The sequence below is a fragment of the Anas acuta genome, chromosome 7 (genome assembly GCF_963932015.1).
Source record: "Anas acuta chromosome 7, bAnaAcu1.1, whole genome shotgun sequence".
NCBI classification, from domain to species: Eukaryota; Metazoa; Chordata; class Aves; order Anseriformes; family Anatidae; genus Anas; species Anas acuta.
This window is the reverse complement of record NC_088985.1, coordinates 14,654,647-14,675,826: the sequence shown is the minus strand read 5'-3', so window position 1 is coordinate 14,675,826 and position 21,180 is coordinate 14,654,647. Positions and strand designations below refer to the sequence as shown.

Genomic DNA, 21,180 nt, shown 5'->3' with positions numbered 1-21,180 from the left:
TGTGCTGAATATAGCTGATCAATTGATCACAGTTCTCACAGTTCTCTGTGCAGCACTCTGTCTCTGCATATTTAAAGCACTTCACAAATAACAAGATAACAGTATTGTAATGTTCCATTAGTGCTTTTTTTTCTGTACATACCATTGAGACCTTACAGTTCTCTTGGTGAAGGTGGTGTTCTGTCAGGTCTCAGAGGACTTTATTAAAAAAAAAAAAAAAAAAAGAAAAAAAAAAGAAAGAAGAAAGAAAGTGGACAGTTACCTCAGAAAAGCTAAAAAAAAAAGTCATTAACATATAGGACAATAAAAAACAAACAAACAAAAAAATCAAGTATTTACATATACGGAATTTCCTACTTCTGTTTTCATTGTTGTTGGGTTCCAGGTCTGGTATTTACTGAAGAAAGAGATTTTTTTTTTCCTTAGGTGCTTAATTAACATGGCATAGTTGGCCCTGCATCTCTGTCAGAAACAACATATGCGTCAAAAGTGGAAAAAAGTGGAATGGGTGTCCTTGCTGCAAGGAATTCTATTTTTAAGCACAAATGACTCATCAACTACTGGCGTGTCCCAAAAGCTACAATTTGTCAAGCTGTCAGGAGAAAAAGGGAAGAAGAAAAGGAAAAGAGATCGTATCTTTATTTGTATTTGTAACTTGAAAATTAGGGGATAAGGCACTGAGTGTGTATGTTAAACTCAACTCTAAAAGGCAAACCTCCATTCAAGACATGCTTTGATAACAGAAATGTAGTGAAATACTTCTTTGAAAATAGTATCTATCCTTTTAAAAACACTGTCCAAGTTATCTCCTTTTCTATATTAGATGGATTTATAAATTTGTTCAGTAGTAAGAAAGAATGCTGTTAATTCAGTGTGCGTAACATATCTGTCTGAAGGAGAAGAAAACATTGGATGAAGTACTTGTAGATGCATTCTCAGATACTCCAGGAAGAAACAAAAAATGCATAGTTTAATTTGAAAAGAGGAAAGGTATGTGAACTAACAAAAGGTTTTAACCTGTATTTGAATTACAATATACTGGTATCGTTTTGAACAGAATGTAATATGTAATTTAAGAATACGTCCCCACAGCAATACTATAAACACAAAGTAGCACTGCATGAGTTTGTAAAAACAGAGAAAGTGAAACAGAGCAACAAATGTGATCTACATAGTTTTATTAACACAAATTGACCTCCAAATTATTACATATAATAGGAGTTGGAAAATAAACATTGGACAGATTATCTATGAATATGTTCCCAGTGAATCTAAGCTGCAATTAAATACTAGCATAAACTTTTTAAACCACGTTTCTTAGGTTACTAATTACCAGAAGAACATGCATATGAGTATCATGGTGTCAATAAACTCATTCTTTTGTTGCTATTTTAAAGACAGTAAATTACTATTCAGAGAGACAATCGTAATTAGTGAATTGTATCTCTAGCTGCCAACTAACAGTTTGCTCTTCAGATGCTGCATAACATGTTGTGCTGTAAAACATATTAAATATAATTTTAAAATAAACATAAATGTAGAAGACTAGCAAACCACAGGAATAAGAAACTGCGATCTACCGATTTTATTTTATTTTACCATGGAAACACTGTACAATTATTCCTTGAAGCATATTCTTCAGACTAACGTCCAAAGAACATTTTATATTGCTACCTAGGGAAGACAAGGAAAATAGTAGTAGCATCAGTCTTTGCACTGATTCAGGAAAAAAAAAAAAAGAAAAAAAAAAACACAGATGGAAATTAACAAAGGACATTGGTTGTAAGTTTTTGAGATAACAGAGATACTTTTACCACTTTGGTTTCACTGTCCTCACAGACCAGTTCCTTGCAGTTCTTGCAAAGATATGAAGCAAGTATTGTATCAAAACTAATACAAGATTTATTAAAGCAGGGCAGCAGACAACAAACTACAGAACTTAAAAACTTGTTTTTGAGAAATATGGTTTTCTCCTGTTGCCTGATTATGTCAGGCATCTGCCTGGAGCCTTCAGGGGAACTGAAGCCTTTTTTGCTCTTGCAAAAATCAAGCTTTGAGATATTGCCCTACAAACACTAATGAAATTTAAAGCAGATAGGGACGATCTCCCCAAAACAGAGTGAGTAAACAATGAAGAGTCAGGAATCAACCTGATGCCTTTTGCTTTCTCAGTGCACAAAGGCAGAAACAATTCAATGGGAAAGAAAAATGTAATCTGGCACAGAGGGATGTTGAATACTAGCCAGTTTCACTACCTTTATCAATGATTGCTTGCTCTGTGAAAACTTGCCAGGTGAGTCAACATTCTGGTATACATTCTTTGTCAAGCTATTCTCTTTCTTTCTTTTTTTCCCTTCCTGTTTATGGAGCTCAGATATCCCACATAAAGCATAACAGCATTCAAAATAAATAAATAAATACATGCAACAGAATCTTAGGGCAAAAGAATTCTCTCCTCAAATGCAGATTATCACACAGCAGTGCAAACCACTGAGAAACTTAAAAGAAGATGGATTACCAGTTTCTTGTTTTTCATTGCTATAATAGTTCTAATCTCATTTACATCTTACTCTTTGCTAACATTCCCATGCAGAGCTGCAGGAAGAAACAGTACAGTAGACAGTAAAACCTGGAGGAGAAAAAAATGAATTATCCGTTCTCCTAAAAAGCATGGCTTTTCTGGGGGACTATAGATTTTTCATGCCTCCAAATCTACTTGAGAACAGCTCCAGAGTCACCAATATAAACTTTCTTGCACTGAATGACATTTGCTGTTGAGATCAAAGAACTGATCTGCAACACAGCAAGCGAAAGAAGAATTTTGTTTTACATTTTCTGTGTTGGTACTAAATACATGTTAGATTCATTTTCTGATAAGCTACAAAACGCTAGCATCTTTCTGCAAGTTGTCAGAAGCTTTCCTGGGTACCTACACACAGCCACTGGATTTAAAAAATAAAAATAAAAATCTATTCCTCTTGATCAGCTACACTAAAAAACAAACTCATATCTGTGTTACCGTGAACTACAGAGTGGTTATGAAAAAGAGAGTCTGTACAGGCCAGAAAGGGTCACACATCTTCCTTGTGCCTGGATCCATCTCAGAGTCTTTTGAGACTCTCTGAATTTATCCTCATAAATGATAAACTGTGCTAGAAAATGTGAGCATGTTAAAAGGTAACTTTTTTTTTTCCAAGACTATTTTCTAGAAAAAAAAAATATATATATATTTTTTGGTTAAAATCCTACAGATATCTTTGCTGCACCACAGGCTTAGATCCTTCAAGTAAAAACATGGTCTCCGTTTCCTTTCAGTGTTCCAGGACGTACAAGTCACCTTTATATTACAGAAGATATTTTTACAGAAAAATGAGGAAAAACTCCTTACTTTTTTCATCACTTTCAACAGAAAAAGGTGAAAAAAAATCACAGACAAATCACCTGAATTCTCAGTTATACTCTTCTACAAGGCTGAGCACAGTCCTGTGACCCAAAAACATATCAGATTGATTAGGACACAGAAAGAATATGACTGTGCAAAAGGAATATGAATGTGCTGGAAGCACTGTCTTCTCACCAGAGCCAATGATAGAGCTGTAACTACAGAACTGGAGAATATTCTACCAAATCCAATAGAGGATGCAAACTTACTTCTTTCACAGTACATGATTCAATAACATTCAGGTTGCAACAGTTTCACCCTCTATCTATAAAACTGGTTCTTGACATCAGTCTAGATATCGTTCATGTTTCCTTGTAACCAGAAAACACAGGGTTAAATAGACTTGAAACAAGAGGAAACAAAATCTTGAAATAAAGACTTGAAAATTCTCTAAATATGTTACAAGGTCTCTTAGGGAGTTTTTAGCATTCAGAAGTAATGGTACAACACAGATTTTTCAGAGTAGCAAATTTTCCAGAGGAAAGATTTATGGAAATATGGAGATTTCAACATGCCAGTTTTATTAATCTGTACAATGTTATTACAGTTCACATTTTCATCAATCACCACATTATTAAAGACTCAAGATGAAAAAGATGCTGCAATGGACAGCATTAAAGCCAATCTTTATGGTCAGGATATACCAAATTAGTACTGAGATGATCATGCTACATACATGTGTGCATACTGTATCAAACAACTAAAAAGTAAACGTATCTAGTTCTTCATTCAACATATATTTGGAATCTACTTGCATTTAGTTCCCTTTCACTCATCTAGTTGATAGTTTACTGTAACACATGGTACAGAATTTCCCTTCTCTGCTCTATTCCACTGCTACAAAAAATAAACAAAAAAAAGCTTCACTTGAAATTCTGCCAGTTGCATTTAATTGCATAAACTGAGCAAGCTAGATCTGGAAAGGATAGTCTGCATCTCTCAGAAGGCAGGCAAGTAGTGACCAGAATCAGGCCCAATTTTGTTTTGAAAGAAATTAAGAAATGCAATCAGCCAAACAGTATGAGTTAGAACAATTGCAAGACCTACTCAGAAAACTGAATTCGGAAACCTGAAGCTCCTATGCACATACACAGCACAGTACAACAGAGTATTTGGCTACAATAAACCAGTCTTCACAGGTCAGGGTACTGAATAATGGACACCAGCATCATCTAAGAAAACTGCATGAACAAAACTGAGGAATTCCTTCTACTTGGTTTAGTGGAAGGTGTCCATGCCCATGGCAGGGGGGTTGGAATTAGATGATATTAAGATCCTTTCCAAACCAAATCATTCTTTGATTCTATGAATTCATTACAATATTCAAATTTTGCTTAAGGGAAGCTATTTGATAAATGAAAGGCAAAGTGCAGAAACCTATGCACAAACAACAGGAATGGAAATGGACAAACAAAAGGAATCAAAAACATCTCATGCCAGTGACACCGTAAGAATAGGATATTAATAAAAGAAAAATCAAGTGAGTAAGATAACACTCAAAATAGTGCCTAAAGACTACAAAAATTTTGGTTTAACATTAAACATAGAGGAATTTTAAAGCACTATACTTTTTAAAGTGAGCAAATTTGAATGAAGACCAATTGATAGTAACTAAACAGAAAGAGACGTAGAAGTTGCTACTCAGACCCAAGCAACCTAAACAAGTTCAAAAAGATCCAAAAGTTCTAGAAAGATCAACAGAACTATTTGTATTGGTGTAAAAGTGTGAAGCTTATGTTAGGCAAAACAAACATGCTGCTGTCATTAAATTAGATATTGAGTAATGGAGTGTGATGCTTTTTCCTTCCCCCCTTTTGGTGAAAGAATAAAATTATTTGAAAGAAAGCTCATATATTAGAACAGGGGCTTTTCCTTTCTACATTCTGACCAAAAGCAACACTATAGTAAAGGGTGTTTATAATATGGAAAATATTTTAAGCAACACGTTCAATAGAAATACTATAAAATTAGTAACTACAGAGTTGCTGGAGAAGCTAGCTAAGCCAGAATCCACCAAATCAACATTGAACCTCAGAAAAGGTAAAACCCGTAAAACAAAACAACAGAACCTTCAGCAGTGAAACTGAAGCTAATTTAACATCTCCAATTTTCCTTAGTAAGTGTAGACATACTTTTGTTTAAAAGTAGCTTTTTAATAAAAACAGTCAATATTTAAATATGTTCAAGATTAAAAATTAGTGTTTCATGTCACTGTAGCACTGGAATGACTGTGTTCAAACACCAATCAAATGAATTTAAAAATATCAAATTTCTACAAATCACCATTTTCTAAAAACAAAACAAAAACACAAATTGTGAAGATCTGGACCTGATAACACAAAGTTCTGTGTTAGATGTTACACAGGGAAGCATCTATATCTGCAGCATCATTAAGGAGCTTCTAGATATCCCTTTCTTCTTTAATTTTTCCACTCTAGCATAAATATTCTCATGGTAAAAGCACATTTAAGCCCAACTGTGCCAATTCTCTAATTTCTCTAATTTCCAGTCTTTTTACAAACTACATCATCAAGATCTTTTTTTTTTTTTTTTTTTAATATATATATATATTATTTTGTGTTGAAATTGTCAAAAAAAAAATTTTTTATTTCCTTTCCCCATCTTTTTTAAACAGGAAACCTACCATACCATAGTCAATAAATAAATAAATAAAAGGCAATAAAAGAAAAAAAGCTGAAAAGCTTAGGTAAGAGATGAAACAGAAACATTTGTACATCTCGTTACTGAAATCTAGAAAGATTAAGGAGAATAAAAAACACTGAAATCTAAAGAAATTCTAGAACGGAAGGTAAATAAAAATGCAGGATATCAGTAAAGTGTCTCGACTGCCAACAGACTCTACCACACAAATCCTCATAAATATTTTAAAAAGAAAAAAAAGGTGGGAAGAGATTAATTTTGTCTAATAGTCCAAACTGTTACGTACTCATCAAAATGGAAAATAGGTAGAGAAAATGGGAATTTCACATTCTGAACATACAACTTTGCTGGAATTCTAGAATCAATGAAATAAAGACATGTCAATAAATTAGCCCAACATCCTACCATTTGGAGTATCACCAAGTGACCAAGTGTACGTTAAACTAAACTATCAGTTATTTAATGTTTGTTTGTTTTGTTTTGTTTTCCTTCAAAGCTTGTTTTACAGAAAATTCCACAACTTTCTAGGTTATCTTTTCCAATACTTCATAACTATCAATTTTTTTTTAATATCCAAACTAAACCTACACAGTTGTAAATTGTACACATTTTACAATTTTTTCAGACACCACAGAGAAGACCTTTGATTACCCCTCCATTTACATTGGAATGGTGTCATATCTGCTCTCCCTACAACACAACATGGAAGGGTTTTTTTCTTCCCCGATCGAACAAAAACCACTCCTCTTTCTTTTAACTTATCCCTCACTAGAAGATGGATAACTAAACTTTTGATCATTCTCCTTTTCTACCTCTTTCTTCAGTTTTTCTGCTTATTTTGGATACAATGATGTAGCAAAAATACGTATACATGCTTTGAAGAATTATCATGTCTGTGGATGCTCTACTGTCCATAGTCTAAAAATTACACTGCTGTAATCTTTTCATTTCCTCCTCACAAAAAAATATGAAACATGGTTTCTGTGTAAAATCATGCTCTTTTGAAACAGCCTTATAATGTAAATATAGGTGAAAGAGTATTTAAATTAGACAACACTTCATTTAGAAGTTCCTCCTTCATCCTTCAAACAGATGAACTATGTGGAGCAACACGCCATGCCCTCTTGCCAATGTGCCAGGGATACAGATTTTTGTCCATGTCAAAAACAAATTTCAGCTGTTCAGCACAAATTGGGTAAGATAGCACTAATGGCAAAGTGCAAAGAAAAAAAAAAAGGGATCTGATTCTTGAAATATTAAGCTCTGATTTTTCTAAGTAATATTCCAAGAGAATTCAAACTGTATAAGTATTAGCTCATGAAAAATAATGACCTAACTTCTTGAAGATCAAACTCTTAAGCTGGCTGTTTTCAGTATAAACACTATTAATTCAAGTGATGCATTAATATACAGGCCTACCTGGCAAGATTTTCATACAAATAAATTCACTAAATATCACTGCATTTATAAGCCTTTGCTATTTAAAATTACTGGCATATTTTTGGAATAATAAAATAAAAATAACAAAATAAAAATAAAAATCTTGAACTTCAATTCCTTATCATGTATCTGGCTCCAGCTGTAAAGCAGCATTGCCAAAAAGGGTCCTGATGGACAAGATCAACATGAGCCAGCAATGTGCTCTTGCTATAAAGGTTTAGCAGCATCCTGGGCTACATTAGGGAATTTGGGAATTTATCTTTCCTCTCTGTTCAATACTGGTGAGGTCACATCCAGAGGCCTGGGTCTGCTCTCCATACACAAGAGACAATGACACAGAAGAGCGAAATCAGCAAAGGGCCACAAAGATGATTAAAGTTCTACAGCATCAGCCATACTGCATTATTTTATCTTGAGAAAACAGAATATTTACACGTTGCCTAACTAGTGATTATTTACAGCTAATAAAAATCATTCTAATCCAATGTTGATTCACCAATATGATTAACAAATAGAGAGGAATTAACTCTATTTATGATAATAACCTAGCTGGATAACACAACACTTTTTTTTTTGAAGGAGTTTTAGAATCTTCCTCAACTCCTAAGTACAATGGAAGAGCTATTCAGGCAGTGTTTTGCACATTTTAGTGCATATAATTTACCAAATTTAAGTTCTCTGAGTATGTCAGAGAAGAAATGCAAACACAGAATTATGAGATGGACAGTATAGAAAACATGCATCTAAATTCCATATGTACATTTCAGTATATTCGGCATGTGAATGAACAGTTTAAGATAACACCTATAATGATTGATTGCAGTATCACAAGAAACAAACACCTAGCAATAAGCCTAGGGAACATACAATCATACCTAATCATATTAAAAAAAAAAAAAAAAATCACTGTAAAATAAAATTTTACATCTTGTCACGCATTATTTGTGTTAACATTTAATTTTGCAACTACCTCACATCCCAATTCATGTAAGACTTAAGAAGCTGCCATTTATGAAATCTCAAAACTTCACAGATATTTTTTTTTCCTATATACAGTGTTCATTGCAACACAATTCTACCTTTGACATAGGCAGCTAAGAAAAACATGGAGAATAGCTATTTGTTTCACTGCACCCCCTCCCAGCCCCCCCCCACCCCAACATCATTTTTGCTTTTTGCCTTAAAATAATCACATCATTTTTGTTGCTGGATTTCTCTCTTAGATAACATTATCTGTACCTAGCAAAGGCTATGCATCTTTCTTCTATCCAATTGTCTTCAGAGCCCATGCACTGCACACCTACCTGCCTTCAACTCTAGCACGCCACACAACAATGACCACTGAATCTGTTGATGCTTTCCTATGAAACTCCATAGAACAATGAGGAAAATTAAAATCCACTGCAACAAATAAAGATTTGTTCTGCAAATTCCCTTTTGATTAAACCAACAATGGTGTACACCCAGTTGTCTACTACAAACACTGCAAAGATAAAACTAGCTTTGTCTGCCTTCATTTATGACTGAGAACTTTATTCAATGATGTATGAGTTTAAAGGGTGTTGAATCCTTATAGACCATACATTATCACTCGCCAAGAATCATCAGTAAAAACAGCTAACATGATGTTTCTTTTATAATAGTAAAAAAAAAAAAAAAATGATTTGAAAGTAATGACCCAAGAGAGCTTCATTTAGACTTTTAACCTAGATTTTCTGTATTTCCAAAAATAAAACCAATCACTCAGTTTGACTACTGAGCAGTAAACAAAACTAACACGTTAAGAATTTACCCTACTTTATTCCCCTCCCCCCTTTTTTGTTTTTGTTTTTTGAGAAAAGGTGGTTAGAAAAAATTCACTTCGATTTACTTCAGCATTAGACAAAATTTATCATCTCAAAGCAACCCATGGAAGCTGCTGCAGTATTAACAAAACTTAGATGAATAAAAAATCAAAACTGAGGAGGAGACTGGCTGCAGGATACCAAGGGAGATTTGGACTTTCTGTATGAGACTATTATTTACAATGAATTATCATTATGGAGGGAATAATACTGTTTTAATCTACTTGTGAAGACACAGACCACTGCAGTTTTAGAAATTTGAACAATGGTAAATATCATCTAACATTTTCTTGAACCAGATCCCAGAATTTAAAGTCAGCTTCATCTCTATTCATGTGTCATGAAAAAAAAAAAATATGCAAACTCTAACCAAAAGCTTATAATAACGTGTTAGTCTATTTTTTGTTAAATAAAACATCAAAAAATTGAATTTACTGTGAGAGTTGCTTTTCTGAGAATCTTTGACATTTTAATTATTATAAATCAGGCTACTGGGATTCACCTGAAATTCAGATGTAACTATTGTATTTTCTGAGTTACAACTGAAATTTCAATTTATTTATTTATTTTTCTCATAAGTGTCATGAAACTGAGGAAGTTACCAAAATGTTCTGTTGATTAGTCCACATGATGTGGAAAAGCTGGCTGATCTGTAATGAAAGTATAAGACCAATGTCTTAAAATATATATTTTTTTGGCATTTGAACACTTTTACTACCTATTCAGTTAAACTTCATATCTCAGATGTATCTATAAAGTTTATATATATGCCTATTTATAGATCTATATATACAGACTAAACAAATGAGAAAAATTTGAATCCTCCTGAGCAGTGACAAACTGTATCCATACTAAAATTATAGATATATTCTTTATCAGGCTTGTCTTATTTCTACAGAAGACACTATTGCACTAAATTAAATGTTTTCATGAGATAAAAGTGCAACAGTAGCAAACAATGGCAAGCCAAACATCATACACAATCACAATTTATCCTCAAATATTCCCACAGCATAAATGAATTTATAAGGACTTGGGAAAAAAAAAAAATGACATAGAAAAACAAAATAAGTTCTGCTAGTAAAACACTCCAAGAAAATGTAGTTGCTTTGCTACTAATTTCTCTTTGTGCAGTCATTGAGTAAATTCCTAAGAATATTTATTTCTAATGCATGCTTCCTAACCTTTTCCAATTCAATGACAAAAGCTGCAATGTGAATCCTAGAAAACCCGACTTCTCATCTTGCATTGTTTTTGGCAAGCGATTTCTAGAGTAGCGTCTCTGATAGCTTCTGTTATTAAGCAGAAGTAGGTAACAAAGACTTGCTTCACTCTAGATAATAAAAAGTAGACAAAAAAAATAACTGCAAGACACCCCAGGAGACACTGAAGCTCAAGGATGGAATGACAACCCTTCTAAAACTCATCTACATATAGAACCTAACACAAGAATACAACTGGTGTGTCATTTTTAGACAGCCAAATATATATGTGTATATATATATATATATATATATAAATGTTTTCATTTTCCTTATAAAATTATTTGATTCATGTTTGGAATAAACTTTGTGACTCATTGTCAAAGAACACTACCTCAATAAACCACTTCCTTGAAGAGAGCCCTAAAGCTAGTTCATCTGGTCAATTAAAACTGTGTTTTAAATAACGTTCTTATATACTCTTCAAGGATTAATTCTTAATCAATACAGTCCCAAGTATGTCAAGCTCACTCAATCCCACAGAGAAGGTTTTGACCAGCATCAATCAAACCTGAACTTGTGGTGACTAAAAGTACATATTTTCATTCTCTTTCATGTTGAATAATTGATGAAAAAGGTTCAGAGATGAAGATATGTAAGATATTTGGATAGTTTTGAAACTTGGTAAATTTTAAGGAAAGTCTAGAATAGACACATTTGTGGGAAGCACAAAGTTCATATATAAAAAAAAAGTTTTTTTCCTTACAGTGTACTTAAGACAAGTGTGGTAGTTTTACATTTGGTTCCCTGGATATCTGACCTACACAAATGGGATTTTACACAATCAATATGCAAAAGTAGCAAATACTTCCAAAACTTTCTAAGATATACAAAGAAAAGTAGAATGAAAAATTAGAGTTATTTTTTTCCCATGTTTAAAAAGAAATAAAGTTGTCTTATTAAGAGGAGCAGTAGTTAAGAGCAAGCTCAGGGCTCAGCATGATCCTATATGCTTGTGTGTACATCTTCATATTCACAATGGCACTGTTATTCTTAGATCAAGATGTTTTACTCTCATTGCCAGATGGTACTTTTATGTACAATTCTAATTAAGTATAATATGTGGGACAGTACTGGAAAAAGACAGCTATTTAGTAATGACTACACTAATGCCTTTGAAAATACAAACAAGTCCTAAAAATAATAAACTAAAAACCTCAAGTGAGTAGAACAAAGCAAGTTGTGAGACTTATGTTTTCACCTTGTCATTGTTCAGTTTTACTTCTGCATGGATTCCAGTTTTTCAGGAAGGAATTCCAATAAATGAGGTAGACTTCAAGAGACAGTGCAGCAATAGCTTGTCATTAGAAGCTTTATTGCAGAAGTATTGAATTTCTGTGCCTGAAAAGCACAGCTCATATCTATGGTTGCATATGACATTGCCTTGCACCCCCCAGAAGAGAAAACAGAATCAGAGAAAAGGAAATTCACATCACAAACAGTTCCTTTACTACTGCCATTGCAAGTAAGAGAAAATGTTGAAAAGTTTTGTGTATGTGATGAAAAGTTTTAAAGGAAACATGAACTGGGAAAGAATTATTATTAGGATATATGATGCTACTACATACTAAAGTAGATCACTTTCTTAACCAAAACTCTCCTGAGTAACTGCTTATAACTTTTTCTTTGAATGGTATTTTATTCAAACTAATTTGTTACCCTAAAAATAAAATAATTTTGTGGATGATATTGACAATATATCTTGGGCAAAATTTTCATGTTTGACTATTCCTAGTATTTCAAAATACCATTATCCATGGAAGCAGTTTTTTATGAAGTTACCTGCTATAAGTAAAGGAATGAAAGAGTATTTAGTAATAGGTGAAACATTTCATACTGGGATGTGACTGGATTTAAGTGGTAGGAATGTTAAAATGGTCATTTCTCCATTAAATGATTTTCCACTTTCATGACTAAAATCTTCCATTAGTTGCTAGCATGCAAAAATGTTCTATATATAACTTGTGGTACTAAGAGACAATGACTGAAGCTGTCAGCATGTAAGAAGTAAAGGCATTGAATTTACACTCCTTTCAGCTGTGATGTCATTTGTTTTACCTGCAGTCACCTACACCATGACTGTAGCAAAGGGAACAATGCGTAGTATCTTCAATATTGGCCTTACAGAATTCCTCAGTGCATTTCACTAGAATTAATCATGACAAGTCCTTGACTGACAAAAAGTGGGGTCTCCACTCTCCCCTTCCTTAACCAACCAAGAAAGTGGTGTTAAAATCTGTGCCCATTTTCTTGAGGCCTGTTGTGTATGAAGTCATGTAGGATTTCCTCAAGTACATAGCTGTCCATTGTGTTTACAAAACAACTGGTAGATTAGGATGAATAAATCCAGCTTTTTGTTCTGGACAAATGCTTACTTTTCAACTCCGTATTGAAGACATGATTTTTGTCACTCTAGGTGTTATATCTAGGTGTTACGACAGCTAAGTGTCCATGGCACAGGTTGAATACAACAGCTATAGAATGCACTGTCAAGAAAAATCATGCAATGGTATATATGAGTGTCCAGTGTGAAAACTAGACCCAGTTTGTCTCCACTTGTCCAGCGGTTTTATCATGGTCTTCCTCTCAACTCACCTTCATCCCTTCACCATCTCCTGTTTGACCAGATCCTAAAACGAATTACTTAATCATATGCTTAGGACCTTAAATAGACCGATACATAACCATCACATTTCATTCTTGATTGTTGCAGTGGAAGTCAGCTAAGCTGTTAATAAAAAACGAAGCAGGATTTTTCACTTCAGGGAAATATCTGGGGAGCTTCTAACCTGATTTAAACAACTAATGAACAACAACAAAAAAAAAAAAGTGTGTGGGAAGAAAGCAAGATAAGAGAAGAGGAGGAAAAACAACAGGAAAAGTCTGTAAGTGTAATACATGTACATTAACTTCCGGTCGCTGAATTTAAACTGCAGTTGGGAGTTGAACATTGGCTGAAGGCTTACAGAAATGTACAGTTAAAATATTTTTCTATCCCCAATGAAAAAGCAGCTAATAAGCTAGTAGCAGTACATAGTTTAGGTAGCCACAGAAAGTTTAAGCACCCCAGAAGCATCTTCTATTTTGTCAGCTTTGCTGTCCTTGAAGAAGAAAACTAAACAAAGGTTTCTAGAATGCAATGCCTGAAAGTCATTATATAAACAATCACTATCACAACAGACAATTGTTCTGAGAAATAAGTATCTGTTTTTTGGTCTGAAATTGAAACGTAAGTGGAAGCAGATCTTACTTTGTTTCACACCTTTGACTTGGATATGTTGGGCACAAGGAAATTTTACTATTGTGCTTGAAAAAGATCAGAAAAACACCACCTTATGTGTTTCAGTGGTAACATATTAAAGAAAAAGATTGCTAAAATTGAGAACACTCTATTTAAGGAAGAAGTATAGAACTTGAGTTTTCTCACCACTTCATTCATCTCCACAAAGAAAATCTCTGCCTTAATTTACTTGGCATATCTAGACTACAAAGGTATGACTTGACTCACACAACATATTGCTGACATTCATATATTCAAGACCACCTTTTTCTGGTGCTACCACCTGCCTAGATATCAGTAAGTACAAATAGCAGAAGTGAAACATCTGATTTTCTGGATCATGTAGGAATTGTATCACATTGCCGCACTGTTACTACCGACAGCTAGGCAGGCTCACATGAGCAACTCCAGCAAAGTGCCTTAACTGTTAGAGTAAAGGTAACCTTAAAACTCATTCAGAAACAAAACAAAATAGAACAAAAAACTGTAAATGTAAATGTACAGTTCAAAAGCTTTGAAATGTTATTGACATTTCATTATATCATACTCCCAAAACAATTACATTTAAGAGAATAATATTTTACTAACTATGGTTTCTTCTGAGTTGGGCTGCTGATTTGCTTTTTCCACCAGTGTCAGCATCCAGCTTAACACAAAAACAAAGGTGGACTATGAATGGAACTAAAGGAAGGATATTCCTAGTTATGTTGTTCTGTACCAAACCATCACACACCTTAATAGGTCAGGATTAAACTTTCTGTTGCCTGGACAAAACACTGCACTCTATGATAATGTTGGTGTGTGACAACATAATTTAAAAAATAATGAGATGTTTTGCAGATTTTAATGGCCTACTTAATCTTGGGAGATATCTATCAAATGCAGGAGCTGGAAACATGAATAGATAGGAGAAATATAATACTCATACTGTCTACCTCATTCAGAATTTTTTGTTGTTTTCAGAAGTGTTCCTGTCAGTCTCCTGAAATGTTGTATTATTTTTTTCTTCCTGCAAACTAATTTTTTGGCGGATGTTCTTCCTCTTTGGTGGATACCTATTATCCCAATCTTGAATTTGAAAGATCTTACATATGCCCAATAAAGATAAAAAACACAATTTTGCAACAGTATGTATAAACTCAACACACAGAAGTATTGTTTTTCTGTCTATGCTTCCTACAGTTCCAATGGCAACACACTCAATCCAATTAATATTGGATATTTTTCCCATCTTTGAGTTATTTGGTAGACCATGCACCATTATAAAGTTCTTCACACTCAGGCAATGAAATCAAACACAGAATTGAAGTAGATCAATGGAGCAATTCAAAGATGTATAACTGCAGTAGGAAAGGAGAGAAAGGAAAATGTTCTAGAATACTCACTTTGATGAATCTATGAAGTATATTACAAGAGCACCAATACTAAGAGCGAAGACTAAGACAACCTACAAAAGAAAAGTAGGAGTGATTATTAACAGTGTTAAAGTGAAACATTTCTTCTTCTACACACACACCAAAAAAAAAAAAAAAAACACAAAACCATAAAATAGTATTCTATTTCATCTGTCATTTTCTTTATTAAGGTTGTTACTCATTGAATTTCAAACAGTATATATTATCACAGAATGCTTTCTTTTAGTGAAAAAGAGCCACAAACACATCAAATCAGGGCAATCCAGTAGACAGTTAGATCTTAAATCCTAACCTCTGCTAACCTAGATTCTTTAATTTCAAATGGCCAGCAATCCCATTGCATGCCATTGAAGTTTCAGCATACATTTAAAAGAACTGTCCTTCAGGACTACAGTAAAAAGTATCTGCTCAGTGGTAGGTAAACCAAGAGAAATGATAGATTACACTGAATTTCCATTTATAAACATGCCTTTGAAATCCACAGGTTATGTACATGTATAAGGCTGTGTAAAAATATGTATTTACGTTTCACTCTTGTCCACTAAAACACTAGTTAACTTGCAAACACATGAAAAAATAATAGTTTGATGCAGCTTGTATGCAAAGGATACACACCCAGGGCAATTTTCCCTCCTTAAAATCTGTTGAATTTTTTGAAAAAATGTATTTTGTTAGGTATGGCATCTAGCCCTTATTAGCTGTGTAGGAATTGCCTTTTTTGCCTAGTACATTAGAAGCTGGACTGGAGACACATCTGTGACCTACACAATGTGACCTACATCATGACCTACACAATAGTTTCTGTACCCATTGTAACTTAGATGTCTGACATGGTAATGATAGGCTTATTCTCTTGAACAATGCCATCCCCTGGGTAATTTGGAATGTTAAAACATGGATCCAATAAGCTATTTTTTGTATGATAGAATATGATTTTATTGGAAGAAATCAGAAAAAAATACTGTCTGCTACAGTGAAGATGCAAAACAGATTAAAAATTATGTCTCCTGCAACTCTTATCTGATCTACTGGTCTACAAAATCAAAACAGAATGTTCTTGTCTTCTGACAGGCACTTCTCAAGTAGCTGCTTAGAAGTAACATCCCTTAAAATAAACCCAGAGCATTGGCAGTTCAAGACCAGATAGACCAGAGTACTACTAAGGGGACATGCTCCTCACAGTTAAAATACAACTTCTTATGTCAGAAATGGCTAAAAACCACATCATCTAAACAACCATATTTGTGAAATAAACTAGCAATGTAAGTCCAATTCTGACTAACCAGATTTATTCATCTGTATGAATATCACCACTAATGTGTACCACCACAATTATTGCTACTTTTCTTGACAACCACAACTGTTCAAGCAACAGATGGACAATGAAACAAAAATTTGTTCATCCAATATAAGCTTCAGACCTAGAAGCTGGCACTGGAAATTATTAGAACTGCTTTTGGCTAATGAACACAGAAATCAGTTCCCAAAGACTGTCTCACTAGGTCCTTGAACCAGCCATGATTCACTAACTCCTCCTCTCCATATATTAGAAAGAATTTGGAAGGAAATTCTCTTCCAGCTACAAGTTTAATTATAATGATTAAACTAACTTTTTTTTTTTTTTCCCAGTCAAAGGACATCAGCTACAGTTTTGCTTGCTTTCTGTGCAGATCTTTCTTTTTTTTTTGCCAAGTAATCACAACATAGTATTCTATATTTTGAGATTATTTTTCACCTATATTCCAGAGAAAAGGATTTTCATTTTCGACATTAAAAGATTTAAATAACATATTTTTGAAAGAGCAAGACGTTTTCAACAATAGAAAAATTCTTAATAAATATAAATATAAGCTTGATTCCCATGCTGCTCCAGTGAGATATGACAAAACTACACCATTCCCCTGTTGTAGTATATACCTGACTTTAAATCAAGTCTTGTTTTCTCTTCTACTACCCCAACACACACCCCTGGTATTACTATTCATAATGTCCCCAAAAATCACAGAAAGGGAATTAGAAGAAAATGGAATCTTAAACTCCATTATTATCCTGCCAGCAGAGAGACACACTTTTCATTTGCTTAAGTCACAGTGTTATCAAGCTCAACACAAATATGCTAAGTGTGAGGAAAAAGAAGGGCCTGAATGAATCATTTTAAAGGTATATTAAAATAAAAATAAAATTAATATCCTTCCATGCTAAATAAATCAATTTGATAAGAGTCTCAAATGCAAGGTTTATTTAGGTATTTTTTTTTTTAGGTATTTATTTGGGTATATAGGTATTCTCACCATTTAGGTATTCCCACCTAAAAACTGAATGTAACCTGGTTATTTAGATCCAGGGAGACAGTTTTTGAGTTTAGGTATAAATTCAGATGAGTCCTTGCAAGATTTTCCATGGGAGCCAACATCTATTTTTGAGAACTTATTATGTTTGAAGAGAGGTATAAACCTAGACAGACTGATACCCCAAACCCACAGAAACTAGAAGCTAAGGGAGTAAAATAGCATATATGTATGTGAATTACTTCCATGTTAACTAGGCCATGGGGAGAAGCTTGCCGGCTCTGTTTATTATTCCAATGCATTTGGCACAGCACTGCAATTGCTACACATCTATTATAGCTTCTCTCTGGAAGGAAAAAATCTTTTAATTTATAATAAATTACTGTTTGTTTAAGATTGAGAAATGTGAAATCATATGCTAGCAGCTACTCTGACTAAGCATTTAGCATTGAGTTAAAAATAATATCAGTCTGATTAAAAGAAAAGGAGAATAAACATGGAATAGTTGCTACATATCTTTTTTTTTTTTCATTAAAAATAAAATTAAGGAAGATCCAGACAGAGTTCAACAAAAGTATACGCTGCCTTTTTGAAGCAGAACACAGAGAAATTCTAGTAAAAAAATCCACTTAAAGAAAACTGCAAAAACATTTTGCTTTCTCCAATACTGGTAAGATGCCCCAGAAGACCTTTGACTATTCTTTTGAGGTACTTCATGCATCTACACTAAGAACAGTCACAGGAAATAAAAGGGGAAATAAAAGGGGAAAAAAAAGGGGGGGGGGGGGGGGGGGGCTGACATGACTGACATTTTATAAAAACAGAGTAACACAGCAAAGCTGTAGGGGTAGTATAGACATTGAGCAAATACTATTAGGATGAAGCCATGATAACACCAAAGGGGCTCAGCACACCTTCCAGGGCCAGGCCTATGTAAAAGAAGGATAATAATGACCAAATAACCAAGGGGTGGCACTGTTTCTCCTACAACTGCATTGAACTCATGTCCTGGCATTACTGAAGAAGCATGGAAAAATGGAAAGGCTGTTCATATTAGAGAGAAGTTACAATTATTACATACACAGTAATGAGTAATGTAAAGATTCTAGTGTAGAAACATTTTTTCCATGTCAGCCCTGCAATGAGTGCATCAAAAACATCATACCACAAACACAAACTTCTTATGCACTCTTATACATCAGTCTATGTTCATTTAAATTACTAATGAAGAGTTAATACCAGATGTTCTCCCTAAATTACATTTTGATGCGTATATCCACAAGTAGCACTTCAGTCCAATACCAATCCCACTAAAGCTATGAATTCATCTTGAATTTTTTGCATTATTTGCATGCACAGAATTTAGAAACACCTATCTGACGTCAAAAATAAGTCAGAAATATCAACAGTTTTCAGGGTATTTGTTACACTAGCTAAATCCTAGCCTCATTAGTTACAATTATTAGTTGCATATGTTTCTTCCAGGTTTTATATGGAATCAGGTAAAATACTTCAAACAGCATTGTTCTCTTCTCCCTTTCCTTCCTGCCAATTCTTCCTATATATAGCGAATGTGCTATAGGTCTAAACATTACTGATAGACATATCTCTGATAAAGACTTACACAAAGTAAACGATACAATAGTTAAAATTGGCTTCTTTCTCCATGTTCCCAATACTCTGTACTCCTCTGTTCTTTTTCTTCCTAATGGTTTCTATGAACTATTTCTATGAATAAACTTTCTGGTATTCTGAGTACTAAATTAAAACATATTTATTTACATACACACATACACATCTATACACATACACATAGATAAAGTAGATGAAAATATTTCCCTTACTTTCCAACTCAAGATCATACATTACGCTATTGACATTGTAGATTGAGAACATCAAAAGAACATCTTTTAAGTAAATGCATATCAACGGTAAATGTACTGGCACAGAGGTTTCTGGGAGTGTGGGGGGAACATAATACGTTGAACTTAATGTCTTTGAAGAACTTAGGACATGTATTTTGTGCTTCTTGCTATGCATTTGTTTCAAGATAGGTAATTTCAATATCTCAGAGGCAGGATGAGATCTTCCATATACGCTATGCAGTAGGCAGGCAGCAGAAGTCATTCAACCATCTACTTGGCGGGTGCCTGAGGGCAAACTTGTCAATCTCTGCCACTGAAGAGTCATTTTTACTATTTCCCTGACTCCTGAAATACAACCCTTTTCTCTTTCATGTCTTCAGGGTTGAAAACTTGTAGTGTGATAGCATGTATTTCATCTTCTTTGAATTTTATTTTTTTCCCTAAGATGACTGAATTGGATTTGTCTTGGAGCTAATGAATGGAAATATCTCATGTAACATCCAATACCTTCTATTTAATACTAGGTTTACAGAAGCCCTAGAGAATTTATGGTCCTTATTCTATTGGGGAAGGGAGGGGGTAGTATTTGTGAAAAAAATAAAACATTTTATGCTTTGCAGAGGGTGGAAAAGTTCTTATTTTGTTATCTTATGACAATCTATTGTGCATTGCTCTTCAGAAATCTGTGTCTGAAGCTCTTACCATGCTAAGATTAAGTTTTTGACCACTAGGCCAACTTTACTGTTTATAATATATTAAATTGTTCTATTAACATTTATACTTCGGATTACTTAAGGAGAATACAAACCATAACAAATGACCTCAAAGCTACATCCTGGTTAACTCAAGGATCCACTAATTTTGTAATTCTAAAAAAATCATTAGTACCATTCTAATAGTCTGAGGTTTTGGCCTATTTTGAAAGAATAATTACACACTTGAAATATCAAAATAAACTTCCTTTGACCAGAAGAATGGAGAGCAATTGGATTTCTTTTATATATACAGAGAATTTATTTGTTTGGATTTGTTAGGAATGGAAACCTATACACAACTACAAGTTATATTTCAGAAGGAGGAATTACTTAATCTTTGTTTGGCAATCCAATGTTAATTTGCAGACTCTAGGATGTGCACCAGGACCTTTACAATTAATGTAGTACAACAAAAGTAAGACTTGAGCAAGACTAGACCACAAAAGAGCCAAAATGCCCTGCTTAAATTTAAGTCTCATTAACTGATAACCTATATGTAAACAACAAAATCCAGAAAGTATTCCATGTAGGCAAAGTGGTAAGAAATAATGCATTGCAGCTGATATCAACAGCTGAGCAATTAGTATCTCTGAGGTTACTATAAATACAGATAAAGAAAGAGCTGTTTACTATAATAAGAAAGTCTTTCCAAAAATCAGTGTTCTCCACTCATTTTTGATAGCACTTCATTAAGATTTATTGCTATTATTCCCTGTGGATATATCACAGTGAACTAAAGCAGCTGCATGATATTAAGTTTATACAATTCACAGAATCACAGAATGTTAGGGACTGAAAGGGACCTTGAAAGATCATAAGAAAGGTCATGTAGGCCAATCCCCCTGCCAGAGCAGGAACACCTAACTCTCTCAGCCTACTAACCACTACCCTTCTGAAACACCCCAGGATGCTACTGGCCTTCTTGGCC

General features: G+C 33.9%; 1 protein-coding gene across 43 annotated transcripts in view; it reads right to left on the bottom strand.

Moving 5' to 3' along the window:
• KCNMA1 (potassium calcium-activated channel subfamily M alpha 1) overlaps window positions 1-21,180 on the bottom strand; it is a 467,608-nt gene that overhangs the window by 238,242 nt on the left and 208,186 nt on the right. For 42 of the 43 annotated variants that reach the window (XR_011098420.1, XM_068688932.1, XM_068688931.1 and 39 more), the window contains exon 3: window positions 15,315-15,376. Coding sequence is in view for 42 of the 43 variants with exons in the window: in XM_068688932.1 (XP_068545033.1) it covers window positions 15,315-15,376 (62 nt within the window). In the remaining variant the exon portion in view is untranslated. Of the gene's footprint in view, window positions 1-1,562; window positions 1,675-15,314; window positions 15,377-21,180 lie in introns of those variants that run through there. The other variant, XM_068688935.1, reaches the window with a different exon arrangement.